General features: G+C 57.8%; 8 protein-coding genes across 8 annotated transcripts; 3 read left to right on the top strand and 5 right to left on the bottom strand.

Annotated features, from left to right (window-relative positions):
- Positions 1–106: 106 nt before the first annotated feature.
- MKK02DRAFT_45023 (putative regulation of cell growth-related protein) lies at positions 107–2,923 on the top strand (the record flags this gene model as incomplete). Its single annotated transcript, XM_053093197.1, has 9 exons — positions 107–129; positions 163–1,508; positions 1,560–1,634; positions 1,684–2,005; positions 2,061–2,290; positions 2,350–2,432; positions 2,479–2,728; positions 2,778–2,805; positions 2,857–2,923. 9 exons carry the CDS (start codon positions 107–109, stop codon positions 2,921–2,923), a joined length of 2,424 nt encoding a protein of 807 aa, XP_052946096.1.
- Positions 2,924–3,036: 113 nt separating this feature from the next.
- MKK02DRAFT_45022 (thymidylate synthase/dCMP hydroxymethylase domain-containing protein) lies at positions 3,037–4,137 on the bottom strand (the record flags this gene model as incomplete). Its single annotated transcript, XM_053093196.1, has 4 exons — positions 3,037–3,045; positions 3,087–3,505; positions 3,558–4,034; positions 4,089–4,137. 4 exons carry the CDS (start codon positions 4,135–4,137, stop codon positions 3,037–3,039), a joined length of 954 nt encoding a protein of 317 aa, XP_052946095.1.
- Positions 4,138–4,588: 451 nt separating this feature from the next.
- Positions 4,589–7,182, bottom strand: MKK02DRAFT_27753 (uncharacterized protein; the record flags this gene model as incomplete). The annotated part of the gene is made up of 3 exons (XM_053087390.1): positions 4,589–5,726; positions 5,771–6,120; positions 6,175–7,182. The coding sequence occupies 3 exons, from the start codon at positions 7,180–7,182 to the stop codon at positions 4,589–4,591; spliced, it is 2,496 nt and encodes an 831-aa protein (XP_052946094.1).
- Positions 7,183–8,025: 843 nt separating this feature from the next.
- MKK02DRAFT_25322 (putative GTPase activating protein for Arf-domain-containing protein) lies at positions 8,026–11,792 on the bottom strand (the record flags this gene model as incomplete). The annotated part of the gene is made up of 9 exons (XM_053087020.1): positions 8,026–8,194; positions 8,256–8,466; positions 8,521–8,935; positions 9,005–9,451; positions 9,507–9,574; positions 9,623–9,722; positions 9,770–10,152; positions 10,354–11,104; positions 11,166–11,792. The coding sequence occupies 9 exons, from the start codon at positions 11,790–11,792 to the stop codon at positions 8,026–8,028; spliced, it is 3,171 nt and encodes a 1,056-aa protein (XP_052946093.1).
- A 417-nt stretch (positions 11,793–12,209) lies between these two features.
- Positions 12,210–12,891, top strand: MKK02DRAFT_25237 (cytoplasm protein; the record flags this gene model as incomplete). Its single annotated transcript, XM_053087006.1, has 5 exons — positions 12,210–12,290; positions 12,359–12,411; positions 12,461–12,596; positions 12,653–12,769; positions 12,817–12,891. 5 exons carry the CDS (start codon positions 12,210–12,212, stop codon positions 12,889–12,891), a joined length of 462 nt encoding a protein of 153 aa, XP_052946092.1.
- Positions 12,892–13,434: 543 nt separating this feature from the next.
- On the bottom strand, positions 13,435–14,180 carry MKK02DRAFT_33537 (uncharacterized protein; the record flags this gene model as incomplete). The annotated part of the gene is made up of 3 exons (XM_053088736.1): positions 13,435–13,733; positions 13,824–13,830; positions 13,851–14,180. 3 exons carry the CDS (start codon positions 14,178–14,180, stop codon positions 13,435–13,437), a joined length of 636 nt encoding a protein of 211 aa, XP_052946091.1.
- A 1,638-nt stretch (positions 14,181–15,818) lies between these two features.
- Positions 15,819–17,095, top strand: MKK02DRAFT_45017 (uncharacterized protein; the record flags this gene model as incomplete). The annotated part of the gene is made up of 5 exons (XM_053093195.1): positions 15,819–16,021; positions 16,074–16,270; positions 16,329–16,554; positions 16,616–16,800; positions 16,857–17,095. 5 exons carry the CDS (start codon positions 15,819–15,821, stop codon positions 17,093–17,095), a joined length of 1,050 nt encoding a protein of 349 aa, XP_052946090.1.
- A 297-nt stretch (positions 17,096–17,392) lies between these two features.
- MKK02DRAFT_37095 (splicing factor, Prp19-binding domain-containing protein) lies at positions 17,393–19,478 on the bottom strand (the record flags this gene model as incomplete). The annotated part of the gene is made up of 7 exons (XM_053089560.1): positions 17,393–18,030; positions 18,088–18,232; positions 18,276–18,374; positions 18,418–18,698; positions 18,747–18,966; positions 19,011–19,105; positions 19,151–19,478. The coding sequence occupies 7 exons, from the start codon at positions 19,476–19,478 to the stop codon at positions 17,393–17,395; spliced, it is 1,806 nt and encodes a 601-aa protein (XP_052946089.1).
- Positions 19,479–19,671: the final 193 nt, after the last annotated feature.

Raw genomic sequence — 19,671 nt, 5'->3', positions numbered from 1 at the left:
GTCCCCTGGGTGCGACTGTCCACAGCAACGTCCACAGCGAGAACTCTATGCTCTACTTACATTGCCTAGTCCCCTACAGAATGATACTCAGAATACCATAGTCGGCATGGCGATGATCACAGATGTCAGGTGAGATATCTCCCGAAATTTGGCTGACTTTAGCTACGCGCTCCAAGCGATCCGGCTGTCTGCACTGCGACATACCGATGACCCGCTCACTCCCCGGATCATCTCGGTGGACCCATCCTTCGCTCTCAACCCATACATAGATGCAAGCGGACTATCGGATATCGACCGATGGCCCGAGATAAAGCGGGCGCTGGACTCGCCGCCCCCAGACTACCCGTCCTCGTATGATTCGCTCCGAAATGCGCGGAACGAGCGGGCGACTCGGGATCGGTCGCATAGTCGCGGAGGAGACGATGCGCCTGGTCGAGAGGGCGGTCTGAAGTATACTCAGACAATCATTGGAGCGGGGCGGACGGGCGGTATGGGTATGCGTGTATCGGGAAGAAGAGCCGTCGAGGGGGAGGGACGGGGTAGGAATGGGCCCCGGGCCAATTCAAGCGAGGCACTCAGTCCCATGAAGGGCAAAATGCCCCTGGCGTCGCAGCAGCCTCGGATGGTGGATGATGGGTTCTTCTCGCCCTCGAGACGACCTCGGGCGGATTCTGCGCCAGTCCCGGTCCTTGTCGTTCCGTCCATGACGCCAAGTCAGCTCGGATCCAGCATGCTCGCGTCCGGCCTCGGCTCCGGTGGGGCAGGGCCTCCCGAGCAAGCTCTGAGCATGTCAGAGACATCCGGAGACGTCGAGGATGAGATTCTGGGATCGATGGAGCAGAGATTTGGGGAGGGTTTCAGCTCGGGAATAGGCGGATCAACCAGGCGGACCGATTCGGAGACGGCAGGAAGGGACGCCGGGGCTGGGTTTGGGGAGACTATGGTGGATGAGGGAAGCGACGATGAGGAGGCAGATATGGAAATGGCGGAAGAAGGGGACTATTACCTGGACGAAGCGGCCCGTATAGCCCGAGACGAAAGTCGGCGGTCCTCTATGCTCGACCCGGAAGTAACGCTGTCTTTCGCCACGGTCCCCATCGTTCGACAACCCTCCATTCGCCAGTCCGCCCTCACTGCGGCGCTCAACAAACATATCCCGCATCTCGTGTCTACAGCACATGGACTGGAAACGGAGGATGAGCTCGCACCTCTCGCTCAGCCCAACCCGTTCGCATCGCTCTACACCACCGTCGCGGCGCCAGGTACCGTCGCGTCATTGACGCTCGAGCTCTTCTTCCCTCACTCAGAAGATCCCAGCGTGCCGATCATGGCCAAAGTCAGGAAGGACGCAACGGTGGAAGATGTGACGGGGTATGCGCTGTACAAGTACTGGGAGGAGGGAAGGCAGCCGGGTCTGAGCCAGGAGGAGGTGGAAGAGAGGTGGACTACGGTCGGCTGGGGACTAAGAATCGTCGAGGATGATGGAGAAGTGGATGAGGACTTCCCGCGTGAGCTCAGAGAGTCAATTTGAAGCGAGGCTCCCGAGCTGACTCGACTAGCGCTCGACCGAGACTCCAAGATATCCAAGTTCTCATATGGCCAATTCGGTATCGTCGAAGCCACGGCATCTCAAAGTGAGCTCTCCGTAGTCATCATGCTCAATACTCGAGCTCACATCGCCAGTCAAGCAAAATGCTGCTAAAGCTCCCCTGATCGTCCGCCGCCCCTCCCGCGTAATCGCCCAACCCACCCGTCCCGCTCAATCACGGAACCCCACCAAAGTTCCCGTCACTCAGCGGCCGCCAATCCTGCAGAACGCATCCTCATCATCGTCTGTGCGGAGCTTTTCTTCCAGCGAGAACTTGGCAGTCCCTAGCATGCCCGGCGCGGATGGCGGGACCTTCAAGGGCAGTGTCGGGCTGAGCTCGGCATTGAGCAAGCAGGTCATCCTTCGGATCAGGGTGACTGCTAGTGCTGATGTGCACTTTACCACCACCATCTCAGTGTAAGCTAGGCAGTCCCTCTGCCCTGCGAGATTTGGGATTAGCTGAACCCTGCAGACCATCCGATATCTATATCGCCGATCTGACCGAGATACTGTGCAAGAAGAAACGGCTCGCACCGCCCTATACCGATTGGGTACTCTGTCTGGCTGATCTGACACTGGCTATTCCTGTAGACCGGACGGTGGCGAGTCTGGAGGGGAAGAATGACTTGGCGCTGGTCAAGACCCAGTGGGCTGTGGAGCACGGGTTGCGGATAGGCGATAGAAGAGGTGGAGATCCGAGTGGTGAGCTAAGCTCTCTTCGAAAGCGAAATCTCAAAGCGAATTCAGCTGACATCGCGCAGCATCGATCTTCAAGCGGCAGAGCGAGCCTAATCCGGCAGCTCGGTTCGGACCCGGCCTGGCGGACTTTGCTCAAACTTACAAAGTGAGCCTTCGCCCAGACGCCAGCCATTCCAATGCTGACTCGGTAGAAATATAAGGTCAACCGCAAGATCGCCATCGGCCGGCACGAACGCACCCTCGCCATCGACGGCGACTACATCCACATCATGCCATCCGAATCCCGTGCATTCTTCGATTCCATGAAGACGACGAGTTTCCATATTTCGCTGGTTGCCGGAGTGAAGCTTTCGGGACGGAGTGGCGGGTTCAAGATCAATGTATGGAGGGACGGTGGCCAGAAGCGGTATGAGTTTGAAGGGGAGAATGAGCGGCAGGCTAGTGAGTCTGATGTTTTGGGCAGGGAGCATCCAGCTGATTGTCGTCTCAGTCGAGATAGTCGGGTCAATACAGGGGCTGTAAGCTGAATTTTCACTACAGAAGACTTGGTGGATCAAGCTGACAGACAGAATGCGGGGCTATCTCTCGGAGAGATCATCCATATTACCTACGCCTAGGACAGTCATGAAGCGGTAGAGTTGTAGCAGTATGTGCCAGATATATGTATCATTGGGCAAATATACATGCTGTCGGCCAAGATAGGTTCGATATGGCAGAGCCCACGGCCATGGTCCCTCTTGTCAAGTACCTCATGCCTTCTCATCAGCGCCGCTTCATCGCAGACCCCAGCACCACTCACCGACATCTTCATCTCAATCTTGCCCATCGGCTTATACCCCTCCACTCCAAAATCATCATACCTAAACCCATCCACTCCTCCACTCGCCTCAATCTCCTCCCTCGTCCGCTTCCATACGAGCTTCGGGAACTCCCTCGGCTCCCGCTCGAGCTGCACCGCCAGCGGCTCGACGTGATCCTTGTACACATGCGCATCGCCCATTTGGAGGATAAACTCCTTGGCTTCGCAGCCCGTAAGGTGAGCAATCATGTGCGTGAGGAGGGCGTACGAGGCGATATTGAAGGGCACGCCGAGTCCGAGGTCGCAGGAGCGCTGGTACATGAGGCACGAGAGCTGGGGTTTGGATTCGGGCGTGGAGGGGAGGGTGACGTAGAATTGGCAGAACATGTGACATGGTGGGAGGGCCATGATCCCGAGGTCTGCCCGTTAGCTCCTGCCGATGCAAAAGAAAGAGGGGCGATCAGGACCTACCTTTCGGATTCCAAGCGCTGAGCACTATCCTCCTATCCGTCGGATTGTTCTTGATGGTATCCACCACCCTCGCGAGCTGATCCACCCCTTTGCCCTTATAATCATCCTCGCACGTCCCGTACTCTGCCCCGAAATGGCGCCACTGGAACCCATACACTGGGCCCAGATCGCCTACCCGCCTACGTCCCAATCCGACCTTATCGAGGTACTCTCTCGATCCGTTTCCCTCCCATATATTCACGCCCTTGTCCGCTAAAACCTGCCCGTCCGTACAGCCCGAGACGAACCAGAGGAGCTCTTCGATGACGCCGCGAGTGAAGACGCGCTTGGTGGTGAGGAGGGGGAGGGTGTTGTCCAGGAGTGAAAAGCGGAGCGAAGGGGGCGCGAAGAGTGAGACGGTGCCTGTTCCGGTGCGGTCGGGGCGGGACTGTCCTGTCGAGATGATGCGCCGGATGAGGTCGAGGTATTGGTATTCCTCTGCAGGGTCAGCTTGGATTGCGGTAGGAATCGAGCAGGGAAGGGGAGACGGACCGTGATCAGGATTTGACCTTTGAGGGGTCTCTGCAACGGCAACGGGCATTGCGAGATGATGGAAAGGTGCACAGGAGCAGCTACTGGGCTATGGATGCGGTCTAGGTGGTGAGTAGGGCTAAGTGTTAGTTGGCAAGATGTATGAGAAGACAAGAGCAAAAGTTCAGTTTGACGCGTCCAGCGCGTCCCGTCGCGTCCATCGGCATCATATTATGGCACCGTACAATGCCATCTTACCTCTCTGTGAGTGCTGCCTTATGGGGGATACCAGGAGCTCCAACAGGGCAGAGAGGATAGCTGGAGCAAATAGTAAGGTGGAGAGCCACAATTGCATGTCATAAAGATACCCAAACTCCTCTCGTTGCCAGCTATATAGCACCCCTTCGCCCGACTCGTAATTAGCTATTCTACAATGAGTGACCTATGGAAGAAACGTATACTATACAGAGTATTTGACCCAGCTCACTACCATTTCGTCCGCCATAAGGCTACACCACCGCCTAATCCCTCTCCAAACCCGCCAAGACCTCTACCGCCCTCGCAATCTTCTCCCGAGCCTTCTCGACCCGCGCATCCTCCCTGTCCCAGACCTTGCCAACCTCCTCATCAGCCATCCCGCCCTGCGTGGCGCCCGCACCCAGCCCCAAAGCCAACTTGACATCCTCTTCGGGTACACACAGCTCGACCCTCGGTCCCGCTGCGGCTCCCTTTCCTCCGCGAGCATTACCCGCCGATGTCGAGCGAGACATGTGCGCGGACGATCCGTTCCCAAAGAGCGAAACCAGACCGAGGGTCTCGAGGTTGGAGAGGAGGTCCCGGTAGTCTGATTCGGCGGCGGGAGGGAAGGGGCTGGAGGAATGAGAAAGGAGGTACGAATACGTCGCGTACAGGGTGGAAGTGGAGAGGTCGCCGTGTTTGTGCGGGCTGGTGGTGGGGGTCGAGGCGTTGCTGGCGGCGCTAGGGCAGCCGGGAAGGCCGACGCGGCACCGAGCGAGGTAGATGAGGATGGATACGAGCACCATCTTTCCCTGGAGAGGTACCGAGCGGATCTTGCGGGCGGTCGGGCTGCCCGATGCGCTAGATGATGATCCCGCCGCAGCCTTGAGCTGCTGCGTGTGCGAAGTGAACGCCTTGATGATGTGCGGGAGGGCGATTTTGACAAGGGGGACTACCGGAGCGTCAGGCGCATCCGACTCGGACGTGAATGTCTTTTTGACCCATTCAGCCTCGGCGAGGTTGACGGCCGATGTCAAGGATGCGAGGCATGTTCGCAGATCCCCGTTCTGCGCCTCGACTTTGCGCGTCAAGAGCTCGATCGCCTTCTGGTCGACCTTGACAGTCTCAAAGTCCAGCCGGTCTATCGCGGCCGCGGCGATACGAGAGTTGACAATCTCGATCATCTCGGCGGTACCGTATGCGCGGAAGGGGAGGACCTGAGGCTGGGTGCCGGTAGGGAGGACGAGACGAGCGCGGACGGTCAGGTCGAGGGTGTTGGAAATGGCAATGAACTTGATGGTGGTGGAGGGGGTAGAGAGGAGGGGAAGCGAGAAGAGGCGGGAGAGCAGGTGTGAGGTAGCCGGTGTAGGAAGAGCCGGGGCGGGAGGGAGAAGCGAGTCGACCTCGTCCAGGATGATCAAGCTAGCGGGTCAGCTATAATCATGCAATAGATTTGGGTGACTCACGTGTTCTTGCCGAGACGCGCAATGGCGGCTTGTACGCCCTCTTCTGACCTCTCACAACCCAGCTGCTCAGCCAACAACGCCCGGATACTGCCCGCGTTGACGCCCATACATCCCACCTCCACAACATTCCACCCTTCCATGGCCATCTCCCGTCCCATCGCAGTGACCAGCGCGGTCTTGCCCGTTCCAGGCGGTCCAGAAACGTACAGCCCTACGTCGTACGCCGACCGAAGCGAGAAGTATGACCTCAGAACAGCCTTCTCATCTTCCCGCCCAATGACGTCGGCCGAAGTGGATCTCTCGGTAGAAGACGAGAGCCGGAGGAAGGATTTGAGGTGCTTGTACGCGTTCTTGGCCTTCATCGGGATCCCGCCCGCGACTGCCATGTCCGGATCGGCATCGACCTCGGTAGCGTCCGACGAGATGGAGAGGGTCGAATCGACGCGTACGAGCTGCATCCGGCGACCAGTCGCGTCCACCTCGGAGCGGAGGGAGGGGGAGGATGAAGGTGGTGTGGGGAGTGTGACGCCTCGACGAGGTACCGGGCGTGCTTTAGTAGGAGTTCGATCGAGGTCCATGTCATCCTCCGCCTCACCGAGGACATCAAGGGGATCGATTGAGCTCGATGAAGTAGCGTTGGATGGTGATGGAGAGGGGGAAGGAAAGACGGTTGATCGGCGCGAAAATAGCGAGTTGGGGCCTGCACTATCAGCATGAATTCGGGCTCGTGTAGGACGAGGAGACATACCTGAAGAGCTCTCGCTCCGTACACTAGCGACACTACCGCTCCTCGCTCTGCCTATTCCACTCCCGCTTCCACTGGCCCTCCGGCTGACCCGTAGCCTCTTCCTGGAACTGCTCTCGGCCTCATCCCTCTCCGCGTCCTTCTTTGGTGGTACATTCTCCTTGCCCTTTCCAAACCGCCTTCCGGGCCCGCCAAAGACATCCTCGGGATCACCCTTACCCCTCCCACCTCCACCTGAACCAGACGCGACGCTTTCCTTCAGGTCGGTCGGGCTGGAAAGGGCCGGTGTAGACTGGGTACGGACGAGCATGCCTCCTCGAGACGGGCCAGCGGCGCCGCTGCCTCCTCCCCGGCTAGGCGTGAGCGCTGCGAGCGATAGCCCTGAGGCGGTCGTGCGGCGCGTGGCTGGCGATAGCGAGGTAGAGCTCCGTGTGAGAGGTGTAGGGGGCGCGAGGTGGAGAGTGGACGAGGGCGTTTGGATAGGTCGCGTGGGTGTAGTGGTAGGTTGGGGGGAGGGAGGGGTGGTGATGGTCGTAGGAGAGACTGAGGGCTCTGGAGCTGCTACAGCAGGGGTCCGACGAGTCGCGCGAGCCGTAGGAGGCGGGGTAGGGGGCGCGTTCTCCTCGTCCGCCGTTACCGTACGCGTGCGTTTCGAAGCGGCGGGCATGGTGCTGATATGAGAGTGGTGAGGACGGAGGAAGTAGGAGGAGATATAGACAAGGTACTATACGAAAGGTCTATGAGAAGAAAGTACTGGACATCCAGAAAGAAAAAGGTGGTGAAGGGGGAAGAAGGAAGTCGGAGAATTCTTTGGATGACTGAGTGCCGGAGTGAACAGGCGACTAGGTGTATGCGCGAGTGGTGGATGTAGAAGAGAGATGTATGGAAGGGAACTACGACGTACACTTCCCAATGACACCGGTCAGACCTCTTCTTTCAGGTGGCTTCAGGCTAGGATAGGTGAAATATATGCAGTAAGGTGAATCCAAGTCACGCACATCAGGGAAGACAGGGCAGCATCGCGTTTCAGGTTCCGGAAACTAACCTCGCCGCGTCTTCATTTTCTCGTCCGTCTCCGCCTGTCTCACTCGGTCATCGCACATGCATACAAGGATGGACGCGACAGGTGCGCAGAGTATATGCACACGCCGAGGATCGACAGCTATTTCTCGCAGGAAGGAAGAGGAGAAAGCACAAAAGCTACGTCCTTCTTCCTTGTCCGCTGCCACACGACCCTCCGGCCGGACGCGGATTGCACCCGGACGCGTGACGCCACCCGGATTTCCGAAAGTCAGGCGCGTGTCGAATGTGGCGCCGCACCAAAGGACTGCCACACTAGGCGACCTGTCACCACATTTCAGTACTTCTTGATCCTTCCTGTCCTCAGAGAGTCAGGCCATACAACGTGCATAGCAGGATATCAAGTTAGATTGGCTACATGATAGTATACAGCTGAATTCCAAGATGCGAATAGCAGGAATTGTCCAAAGTCCACGATGAGAGGAGCATCTCATCTCGCCACCCCCATCGCCATCCCACCTCCAGGATGCAACCCCGGCTCACCCAGCGCCACACCCACCACGACCCCATCTCTCGGCTCCAGGCCGTACCTCGCGCGCATCTCATCGCTCAACCACCTCCCCTCGACATACTTTCTCCGGACAAAGTCGGCGATATCCCTACTAGGTCGTCAGTTTCGCTTCTGCGCGGCCGCACGGCTCTCGCAGCGATTCAACTCACTCTTCACTCCCCCTCTTCTCCCCATCTGAAAGCATAGCCTCCCAGACCATATTCCCACGCTCGTTCCCCCATTCCAAGGCCAGCGCTATACTCTCCTGTGTCCAAATATCGAGGTCGACCGAGCGCGGCTTGGAGATGTGCGTGCCGAACGACCGATGGATCCCACAGCAGCGGATACAGATGAACATGACCATGGATGTGTCTCGTAGGCCTATTGGATCAGCTCTCGTCCTCGAGCAGCACATGTGTATCGAGGCGAGCTTACTGATTGTCGCCCAGCGACTAGACTTGGTGCTTTTGCCACAATCCGCACAAGCCGTATTCCCGGACGCACCCGCCACCTTTCTCAACGTCTCCATATCCAGCCTCCCCTCATTCACCGCCTTCGGGACCGGCGGGACATCCGCCGACCGGCTTCGCGTCATCTCCTCCCCTGCGCCGCTCGGATTACCCGCCGTCCCCAAAACACCTTTTCCTTCCGATTTGACCCGGCGCCCTTCAGCAGCTGGCGAGCTGGTAGGTGAGAAACCGATCCCTAAGCCCGCCATCTCCATGACGCGCTTCTCAATCTGCCCGTCGGGATCAACATCATACCATGTCCCCGCGTCGCTGGGGGGCTCGACCATTGTCGAGCCGGTCGTCTGGGTCGCGGTGCTCGTGTTGAGCTGCGTTGTAGGCGTCTCGTGTGACCCATCGGTGGACGAAGGGAGAGGGGGCGGGTCTTCCGTCCATCCCGAAGACGCCGAGACCGCAGAATGGGAAGAAGAGCTCTTCATCCTCGTTCCGGGGGATAAGAACCCGGGTCGCCCGTCTCCGCCATGGGGATGCCGAGAGCTCATGGCGTCTTTCCACTTCTCCCCCGCTATCTCTGCAGATTGCCGCAGAGCTTTCTTGAAGCTCGTCTGCCGTTTACGGGGTCGGGCGTCAAAGAGGCCTGGGCCGCCCTCGTCAGGTCGGCTAGGGGGCGGCATGGACCGCCGGGACGGACTGCCCGGGATGTAAGGCATAGGCATAGGAAGGCCGTTCGGGCGGGAAGGGATCCCAGGGATGGGGAAGCCGAGTTTTTGGCGAAGAGGGACGGCATGGTCGTCGTATGCCCCGGAGATGGTGCGGAGCTTGGAGGTGTCAAAAGTCCGGACGGAGGAGGTGCCTTGTATCACCGATTCAATGGCGTTGCAGATAGCGTAGATCCATTGCTACACTATCAGCTATGCTATCCTCCGGACACCAGAATGAGGGAAACAAGCTTACTTTCATCTCCGTGTCCGAGGTGGCTTGATACAGCCGCCGACCTTGCGTGGGAGTGACAATCTCAAATACTGAAAGATCAGCTACCTGCCCGATCGTGGCGGAACGTATTAGCTCACCGAATCTCCTATCCGTCCCCCTGCCTTCTCGTACACTCGCAAACTTCAGGTCAATCACCGCATGTGGACCTTCAGGACGATCAAAGTCCGTGTCGCGGTACTACTGGTCAGCTTCACCCTTACGACAAAAAGAACTGGTAAGCTCACCTCGTAGATCGACGAATGATCTAGTACGACCCAATACTTCTCCCACTTGACCTTCCCGCCCTTCCCGACCTCCTCCCACGTTCCCGCTCCCCAAAGTACACCCTCTCGCTTCCGGCCTGCATCTTCCCGCTCCTCTCCTAGACCCTCCGTCTGATCCACACTCTCCACCGTACTCAGCGGCACGAAAGCGCTGTGCGGTACCGGCATCGAATCCGCCGACTTGCTCGGTCGACGCATCGCCAGCCCGCCGATCGCAGGTCCAGTCTCCGTCAGACCAGGCGGTAGGATCGGGAGCGGAAACAGAGCCGGATCAACGAGGAAGGGCGCAGCATCCGGAGTGACCTGTATCGAGTGCCGATTATGCAATTTCGGCCTTGAGCCCCCTGGCGTCGAAACGTCGTCTTGCGGCTGAGGAACAGCCCGGATCGTCGATCCCGGAGCCGACACTGGTGTGTACCCCGCTTCTTCCCCTTCGTCCAGCTCCGCCAGTTCCCGGATAGCCTCCGCCCTCCTGCCCGTCAACGCCGAAACGTCAAAGCTATTCCGATTCGACTTGTCTCCCGGCTGCAGGTGCCCGTTCCGACCTATGACGCCCGCGAGATCCTTGGAGGACCCAGACGAGCTGAGCAAATCTCTCAATCTACCGCCGACGGACCGATGTAGCTTGTGCATCTTTCCTGCGTTCTTCTTGAACTCGACGCCGGCGGAGGATATGGGGGTGATATGGGCAGAGTAGGACAGGTTTGGCGAGAGCGGCTTTTCCGAGGTCCGAGCGGCGAATTTGGACTCCGAGAGAGTGACGAGACGGTTTGCCTCGTCCTCTAGCCGAGCGGTCTGCTGGTTCCGCTTTGCCCATCCATCGAGCAGTTCTACTCTCACGCCTGCGAGCTTCGAAAGGGAGGTAGCGACCTCCTCCTTGAGCCGCAGGGAGGGCGGAATGGAGTTGATTGACCCTTCTTTGGGCGGGCGGGAGACGAGACTCGGCGCGGAACCGAAAGCCTCGTCCATCCCACCTGTGCTTTCCCGCCTGACAGGGTTTTCGCCGAGAACCCCTCCGACCCAGCCGTATAGATTTACGAGCAGATCGAGGCAGCTCAGCGAAGATGGAGGCACCGCGTAGAGTAGGGTCGAGTGGTGTGAATATCTAGCGAGCTCGAAAGCTGCTGTTCGGGCGGACTGCTCCGTCTCGCCGGCGGTTGGCGAGGCGTGTCGCGGATTTGAAGCAGGAGACGATGTGGTGGCTGACATGGAATGTGATGCGGGTGCTGAGCTGGAGGAGGGGTCCGAATGTGACAGATAGTTGGACGTCTGATCGTAGTACTGCTTCGTAGTACGCTGTCTGTTCAGCTCTGCCCCCCACTTCAAGAAGAGTCGTCAGCTGGAGTACAAGACTAACCTCAAATCTCGCTTGCGTTCCCCCTCCTGCTAGTCCCCAGCGCTTCAAATCCCCCTTCATACCAGCCACTCCCTGCTCCACCATCCCCCTCACTTCTTCCCTTTGCCCCTTCCACCTCTCTTTCCGTACCTTCCTCACCCCATCCTCTGCCCATATCCCGCCCGCCACGCCAAACCCTCCTTCCAGATACCGCCCCAATTCCCCCAACACCAACAAGAACTCCTCTTCCGCCTTCTCGACAGCTTCGAGTACAGCAATCAACACCGAGCTGTGGTTGAGCACGGACTTTGACAGGCGTTTCAGAGTGGAAGTGGACGTTTCGAGGTGGGCGAGGGTTGAGCGATAGAGGATGGAGTCGGGGAGAGGGGCGGTAGGGACCGGTCCTTCGCCATTGCCAACGCGAAAAGGCGGCGATATGGGAGTGGGCGAAGGGACTCGCCGGATACGCGAAGGACCTGGGAGGTTGGGCTCGGAGAACCCTATTTGAGGGAGGCTGGAGCCAGAGTGCGAGCTGGGCGAGGGCGGCGTCGAGTGATCTTCCGATGTCACTGAGAAGGACAGAGGTGAAGGCTGCCGGACGATAGGTAGGGAAGGCGGCGAGCTTGCCAGACTCGCTGGGTGGATCATGCTGGCGGCAGGGCAAAGGGATCTCCTGTGGGAGTTGAAGCAGATTTCGGGCACAATCTGCGGAATATGGGCGGTAAAGGGAAGAGTCTCTCGAGCGACTCCGAGCTCTTTTCGGTGGGGAATACCTCCTTGTTGATAGCTTCGCTCTGTGATGGTGTAGGTATGTAGGTGTGAGAGAGCGAGTCAAAGTCCAAGGGGTAGATGATGAAACGTTACACCTGCAGCTGCAGTGGCAACCCCCATGTCATAACCGATGGCAACAACAGTGACGTGGACTTTAGCTGGAAAAAGTTGCCGTATCACGGACCGTTTCACTTGTCACACCCAGGTTTCAGATATACAACTCGTCAGTATCTGCTATATCATCAAGCCACACTCTTGACAGCTTCACAGACAGCAAGGAAGATCGCAGCGAAGATGTCGTTCGACGCCAAAACGACGGGGAATGCGCCGGAGATTGAGATGCAGTTCGCGGTGAAGACAGTGGAGCACCTGGAGGTGCGTTTCGTCAGATTCGAGCATGTTCCACGGAGAGCGGTATACGCACAAGAAGCTAACTATGATAGGCATATGAGAAGCTGCTCGGTGCCATCCCACCAAGTAGAATGAAGCTCACGCCGTACGCTACTCCTCACTTGGATCTTAGGCGTCCGAAGCTGATCGTACAGTATGGACGACGAAATCCACTCCCGTTTCCTTGAAATCTTCCCAGAGTACAAGTTTGACGAGGCGCTCAGAATACTAGACGAGGACAAGATGAAGACCGCGGCTGGGAAGGAGAGATGGCGGAGCTTTATCATGCCAGTAAGCTGTCCATCACCTCTCCGAGGATGGAGGAAGGATTGAGCTGATTAATCCAGTATGAGGGACGGTTGACGGACTACAACTTTGGGACGCTCGTACGCCGGAATGCGGATGAGCCGTACGGGGAGGACAACTGTATCTTGGTTACTCGAGTGCAGTTCTTCGGCATCGAGGTGAGCTAGCGTAATCCGAATAACAGGAGCGCAAAGCTAACGGCTAGATTGCGCGGAACCGAGCGGGTCTCAATGACAAGGTGTATAATGCGGCGCAGGCAGCCAAGGCCAAGAGCTCATGACATCGCCGAACAATGCGAATGCAACCTTGGCAAGAACGACACTAGAGGGCATTGGAAGGAGGCGGCTGATTGGGGCGACGCTGTCAAAAAGTACAGAACCAAGCGGGTTTCCCGAACGATCTTAAGAACCGCTGATGATTCTGACGACGCGCTCATCACATCAAAGCGGCAGGAGTGGGCGTTCCGCGTCTGCGCAAATGACGGATGTCTCTTCCGCATTCATGTCTATGCAGCTCCACGCAGCCGCCGCGAAGCGAGGATCCCGTGCCCTACCGCCGCGAGGATGTTTACAGCGCGACACACGAGGATGTCACGGGTGGTGGAAACGAACGGCCTTCTACTGGGACGCGTACAGCATCCAAAAATTAAACAAGCCTGCATGGAGCCGACGACACACGCTTCAACGTTCTCCTCGTCACGCCACCGCATCGAGGTCGACAAATGTCTCCCCGCTGTCCACCGACGCTGCGTAAACACCCCAGACTTCCGCGCCATCGCCTCGCTCGTCTTTTGTTGGCGGGAGCCCCAACGTCCCGTAGGCATTCATGGCCGCCAGTTCTTTGGGGCTGAGTCCGGTGTACTCCTTTCCTCCGACAAACTGCGCCAGGGTCCAGCTTGTCCATCGGGATTTTTCTCGCTGGCTCGGGGCCTTGTCGAGCACTCCAGTCGACGGATGTACAGCTCATCGAGAATGCTGTCAAGATCTCGCTTCTCGATGCGGATCATCTTCCTCAATGTCGCGTTGGGCAACTTCTCCAAGCCAGCGACATGCTCCGCGAACGTCTTCGCAGTGGTGTCGGCGTCGTCGAGGCTGCGCGATGGAGGAAAGTATGCTCGGCCTTCTGAATGTGCAGTCTCAAGCCGGGAGTCCACGAACGTTGCAAGCTCAACCCAAGGAGAGGGTATCGCATTTCAGGTGTCGTCCGGCCCACGCCCCCGCTGGCCATCATCGCACTCACCGTCGCTTGGGTGAGCCTGTCCTGCAGCTTGCTGCACTGGATGAGCGTGAAGGTCATCCACCGAGCATGTTGTCTCGGTGACCATCCGCTGTTCGCGTGGTACTTGTAATGCAGGTCCTTCAACATCTGGTCGAGGTTCTCCGTGGAATGCAGTCTCAATGGTAGCGCTTGTGCCTTGTGGAGTGGGAACTTTCGGCTTGCCGTGATGGTACAGTCTTCTTGAAGGCCTGTGGCGTGGTAGACGATGCGGCCGTTGTAGGCAAGATCACCCCGCTCGACTGTGCCGCTGAGAGCGTCAGGAAGGAGCTCGGTTGACGAGGTGGAAGACATCTTGCGAACGTCAAATGTTGATGTTGCAGTAACGTAGAGAGTAAGGCTCCAAGACCGAAAGAGAGGGGACACTGACGTCGAGGCGCGCAGTGGACTCGCTGGTAGCCATCCTTTGAGCGGTAGATCGACCGAGAATCATGTACGGATGGTGCACGTGTGCTGGAACATTCGATCCCTCTCGACCCGAATGCCCCGTGGCCGATAAGTCACTCGTCCCAGCTTGGTCGACACCGCATGGCGGCCGACCACTACCTACGTCTCAGAGACCTTTGTGTACAGCAGCCGGCGCCAACGGAGTCATGAATACCTGCGGCCTATCAGGGTACAGTACGAGGTCAGTATGGTGAGCAGTAGCATCACTCAACCGGATCAGTTGCAGCTGTCAGATGTCTCGCAAAGCAGAGGACAGCATAGAACCGTACACATTATACCCCTCATCTCACCGCCTATCCCGGTCCCGGTCCCGCTCTCTATCCCTATCACCACCCCGATTCCGATCCCGCTCCTCTCTTCTCCGCCTATCCTCCCTATCCCTATCTCCATCCCTCTCCTTATCCCTCCTTCTCCGCTCCTCCCCATCCCGGCCTCCACCCCGCTGTTCAGGACTCCTCGCTCAGATGCAAACATCGGACAGCAATGACCTCAGGCGCCACGCGCTCCCGACGGGTGTAACTGATTGAAGTCAATTTGATTGCAGAAGGGCACCAAGGCTTCAGGAGGATGACCATTCACTCACAAGGCCATCTTCACGCTCAGTATATCAGGTGGAAAGAATGGTGCGGGGCTGAATGCGCTCAAGGCCCATCCACGTCGCTGGTGTCTGCCTATCGATGACTTCTAGATTTAGTATCGTGTTTGGGCCAAAGCGGTCCCGCTGATTGGGTGACTGGTTGGATCTGCTTGAGCGACCGGTACAAACGGAGAATCCCAGAGTGCTCTGGAGCATTGCGATAAAGGTGAGACAGTGGCCGTCTAGAGCAAGATGACAGAGCCGTGTCGGCGTAAGGCGCTGAAATCTGCTGGCAAGCGCGTTGGCGCGTCAGAGACCTCGCCATAATTGAAGCCTTCATCCCGGTCGCGCCAGTGAGCTGACCTCTGCCGGCCTAAAGGGCCGCGGACATCTTGCTGCGCGGAAGATCGACACTGGGGACGATAAGCAGCGCGAGTGACAAAGAGCCGAAGTATTCAGGCCACCCGGCAGCCGTCCGGCAGCCGGCCGGCCCGGATTAATTGTAGGGTTGGTATCGAGTACGCACTACTATCGTTACGTGCCCCAGTGGAGTCTCGGCAGCTGTCTCAGATCGCAGGCCTGATGGAGTACGCACGATAGCGGACGACCCATCCGCAGCGGAGTCCTGACGGCGGTAAGTGCTACTACCCCGACTTATGAATGGAGTACGCACTACTCATCCGCAGCGGAAAAAGTAGTACCCACAACCCATCCGCAGCGGAAAAAGTTAAAAAGTGCGACCATTTGCCTACATGCCTAGGGTCTTCATTCATATATTCGGTGCTGTTCGAGATGCAGCCCTAGTACTTGGTCTTAGCCCTCGGGCCTCGGGCCCCTCAAGGACACCTGGCCGATATATTAATGACCGGTCGTTGGACGATCACGCCCCATCCTTGCTAACGATCATCATGATCTTCTCAGTCCACGGTCTCCTCCTCGCCTCACTCTCCGTCAGCCTGGCCTTTGCCGGCCGATTCGAGTCTCCCCGCCAGCAGTCGTCTGCACCTGCTGGCCCAGCCGTTCGACAACGGCAAGCCTCCCGAGCCCAGATAGTGCGGCGTGCGACCCGGAAGAGAGACACAGCGCCGGCTCCAAATACCTCCCCGCAAGTGTAGGCTCGTTCCGATTTTTCCGCCCAAGCTCACTCACGCTGACATCCGCAGGAGCTGTGGCAGTCAGCCAGTCGGGCAACCCTTCATTCTCCGTACGGACCTACAGACCAACAATTACTTTACCGACTATGTCCGCTCGCTGCCAAATTCTATCTACAACAGCGTCAAAACCCCGATCGGTCAAGCGACTGTGTGGGTCCTGGACTCCTACTGTGCCTTGCGCCCAGACAACGACAGGTCTAGACGAGGTGAGTCTTGGGCAATTTGAGGTCATTTAAGTATAGCGGCCAGCGCTCACTGCCATAGCTTCCGCGCAAGGCAATACAGGTAGCTTTGTCTTTACAACGGCCGACGGCGATGGCGATACCCTTACCTGTACTGTCGACGCTGCCGCTGTTCTGACGTGCCGGACAGCCCAAGGTCTCGCCGTCACCCGCTGGAGTACCGGAATCAATGTCCTGACCCTCTACCCGAATGCAAACTCGGGCGACCCAGCCATCACCCTGACAGTTGAGGCGTACACTGGACCTCAGTGAGTCACTCCCGACCGCATCTTCAGCAGACACGCGGCGCTAGCAAGCTCACCTGAGCAGTGTATGCGGCACCGTCCCTATGGACGCAGCCATCTTCATTCGCTCCGACGTCGGTACATCTGCGTTTGTCGGCGCCGGCGTTGGGGGATCTCGCTACGATGTTGGTCGAGATAGAAGTGGGAGCACATTTTTTGTGCTCGATCGGACCTGCACCTTCCGTGAATACGAGTCTCCTTTTGCACAGGGTACGTACCGATCGCGAGTCTCCACACGCGTACGCACAGGGGCTCACCGTATCTAGGCTCCGTCACCGACTCCACAACCGGGTCATATATCGAAAGAGTGGACAGCCGGTACGGAACCGTTCGAGCCGTCACATGCACGGCCGATGCCGCGAATGTCCTGACGTGCCGAGCTGGGAATGGGCTCGACAGCACCCGCCATAGTCCACAAGGCGGGTCTGATTACCTGACCCTGTACAATAGCGTCACCAATCCTGGAGGGGATCCGAGCGTGACTCTGACGGCGGAGTTGGCTTAGGTGGGAAGGCGGACAAGTCCGCCGCGATCTTCTCGGGCTTGGGGTACTGGGCAGACAGTCTGCGATTATAATGGCTTCCATGGCTTTAGGGGATGCGTTAGTCACGAGTAGGTATGAATAGATGTGAGCACATATGGGTCACAACGAATGGCGTGAGCCCAATGATCGTTCGTATCCGGATCCCGCTAGATCAGTATCGTGAGTAATGCATGACCTATAACTCGGTGCTGTGAGCTAGCACTCAGTGAGTGATCTTGGAAATGAGGACATCTTCGAGTGCGGGACCCCTACACCATCTCACCGCCTGTCCCGGTCCCGCTCTCCATCCCTGCCTCCACCCCGATCCCGGTCGCGATCCCGCTCTTCTCTCCGCCGCCTATTATCCCCATCTCTATCCCCGTCCCCAGCCTTATCCCTCCTTCTCCGCTCCTCCCCATTCCGACCTCCATTCCGCTCATCCGCACTTCTCGGTCGTTTGCGATCATCACGATCGTACCTTCCCTCCCTCTCCTCTCTGCTGACTCGATGTCGATCCTCATCCCTGTGCCTTTCTCGACGACCGTCTGATTGATCCCCTCCTCGGCGATCATCATCATGACGCCGCCTCACTTCCCCTCTCCCATCCTCCCTATATTCTCTCCGTCCAGCCCCGCTCGACCGGTCTTCCCGTCGCTCACTGCCTGCCTGACCGCCCCGACTGACTTCCGCGCCTCGACGCTGACCGTATCCCGAATCCTGGGGCCTGTTGTCCATCGCTGGTCCGCCTTGCCCCATCCCGCCACCCATACTGCCGCCCATACCCATCCCCATTCCTGCGCCGAATGGCCCCATACCAGGCAGGGTACTGCTGCCGCCGAGATTGGGTATGCCGGCGAGGACCAGCGGGTCGTTGATATTTTGATTTGGGCACGCCGAGCGGAGATGCGGTCCGCCACCTATCTTGTCAGCTTCGCGGACCCTATTTGACAGACGGGGGCCTAGGGAAAGCTTACAGTTCCAACATCCGGTCTCGGTCGTTCCCATGGCGTTGGGATTACTAGCGCCAATACCCATACTTGCTGGTAGACGAGCGGCGTTACCCCATCCTCCGGCAGAGGTATCTTGATCGGCAAGGTGGGTGTATTTGGTTCGTGATGCCTTAAAGTCAGCCTTGTCGCAGCGGAGAGGCTAGCCAGCTTACCTTTCCGAAATCCCGTACTTGCATGACCTTTGGCAGCATCGACACGTCCACTGCAGACTCCGTAGCGCCGGTATAGTCTCGCGCGAGTAGATTGTCGTCCTGCACCCATCAGCTCATCCCACCCCGAAGATGATCGACTTACCGTGTGGAAAGCACCCTTGTGGTAGTACTTTTGCATGAACCCCATCTCCCCCTTCTCGCGATTCCGTGTCGCCTCGGCAAACTCCATATCCTCCCGCAATCGCTGTTCCTCCGGCATAGCACGACGCCGCTCGATCTCTTCTTGCTCCTCGTCCTTTGCAGCTTGGGCTTGCTTATCGCGAAGCAGTCGAGCGAGCTCTCGGGCGCGCCACAGGTCGAAGTCGGTGGTAGGGTCGAGACCGTCGGTATCGTCGATGTCTGGTACGATATCTGTTGATTCCTCTGGGATCGGGTCAGCTAAATTCGGCTCCTTAGAAATGGGAGACTCACTCTCTGCTAGTTCTCGCCGGATGGTCTCGCCCGCAATCTCCTTACTATCGTTCTTGCGCTGAGCCTGCGACTCCTCCTCCTGCTTGATCTTCTCCTCTGCGAGCGCCTGCGCCTTCTCCTGCGTCATCCCCCTCAGATCTTTCCGGACAAAGACAGGTCGGAAGGCTGGCTTCTTTTCCTCTTCTGATTCCTCCTCGCTATCTGTTTCGTACTCGCTAGACTGCCTGCTCAGCTCGTCCCAATACCGGTGCGGAGGAGACATACCTCAGATCCGGGCGGTCTGGGGATGGTAGTCTTCGGCTTGACCTCTTCTTCTTCCTCCTCATCGTCCGTCTCTTCTTCTTCGCTCTCCTCCTCCTCTGACCAGTCAGCTATGATAGCACTGGCTTAGAGCATCTACGTACCCTTCTTGACAGGTATTGGCATCGCCTTGCCCACCTCCACATTCTTCAGATCCACCTTCAGATTCCCCGCCGCACTTTGCCGCAACACCCTTCCTGCTCCACCAGCCACCACATCCTTATCCAGCCTTGCTGCTCTCTCCGCCGCCTGTTCCGCCTGGAACCGCTTCCGCTTCTTTACCACAGACTCTTCCTCCTCGTCCTCATCATCATCGTCTGAATCGTCAATGTCGACCTCTGCGCCCGGCTTGCCCTTCCATAGCCGAACTTTTGCGGTTTGTTTGAGCTTTGTAGGCCCTCTGGAGACAGCGGCTACTGCTCCTGGCGCCATGATGACAGTGTTCTGGAATAGTCTAGGTGGAGAGAGACGTCCAAAGAGAGGGGGGTTGTAGTGATGGAAATAAGGTTGATTAGCGGAATCAAATACAATAACGTTAGGAATGACGTGAATTGGTTGATTACTAATCTGATCTACATCTCTCTCTCTCTTCATCGTCCATATTTTCAGTACTCACTCTATACTC

The sequence above is a fragment of the Dioszegia hungarica genome, assembly GCF_025882075.1.
Source record: "Dioszegia hungarica strain PDD-24b-2 chromosome Unknown MKK02contig_8, whole genome shotgun sequence".
NCBI lineage: Eukaryota > Fungi > Basidiomycota > Tremellomycetes > Tremellales > Bulleribasidiaceae > Dioszegia > Dioszegia hungarica.
Note: the sequence above shows the minus strand (reverse complement) of the source record. Positions and strands in the feature narration are given on the sequence as shown.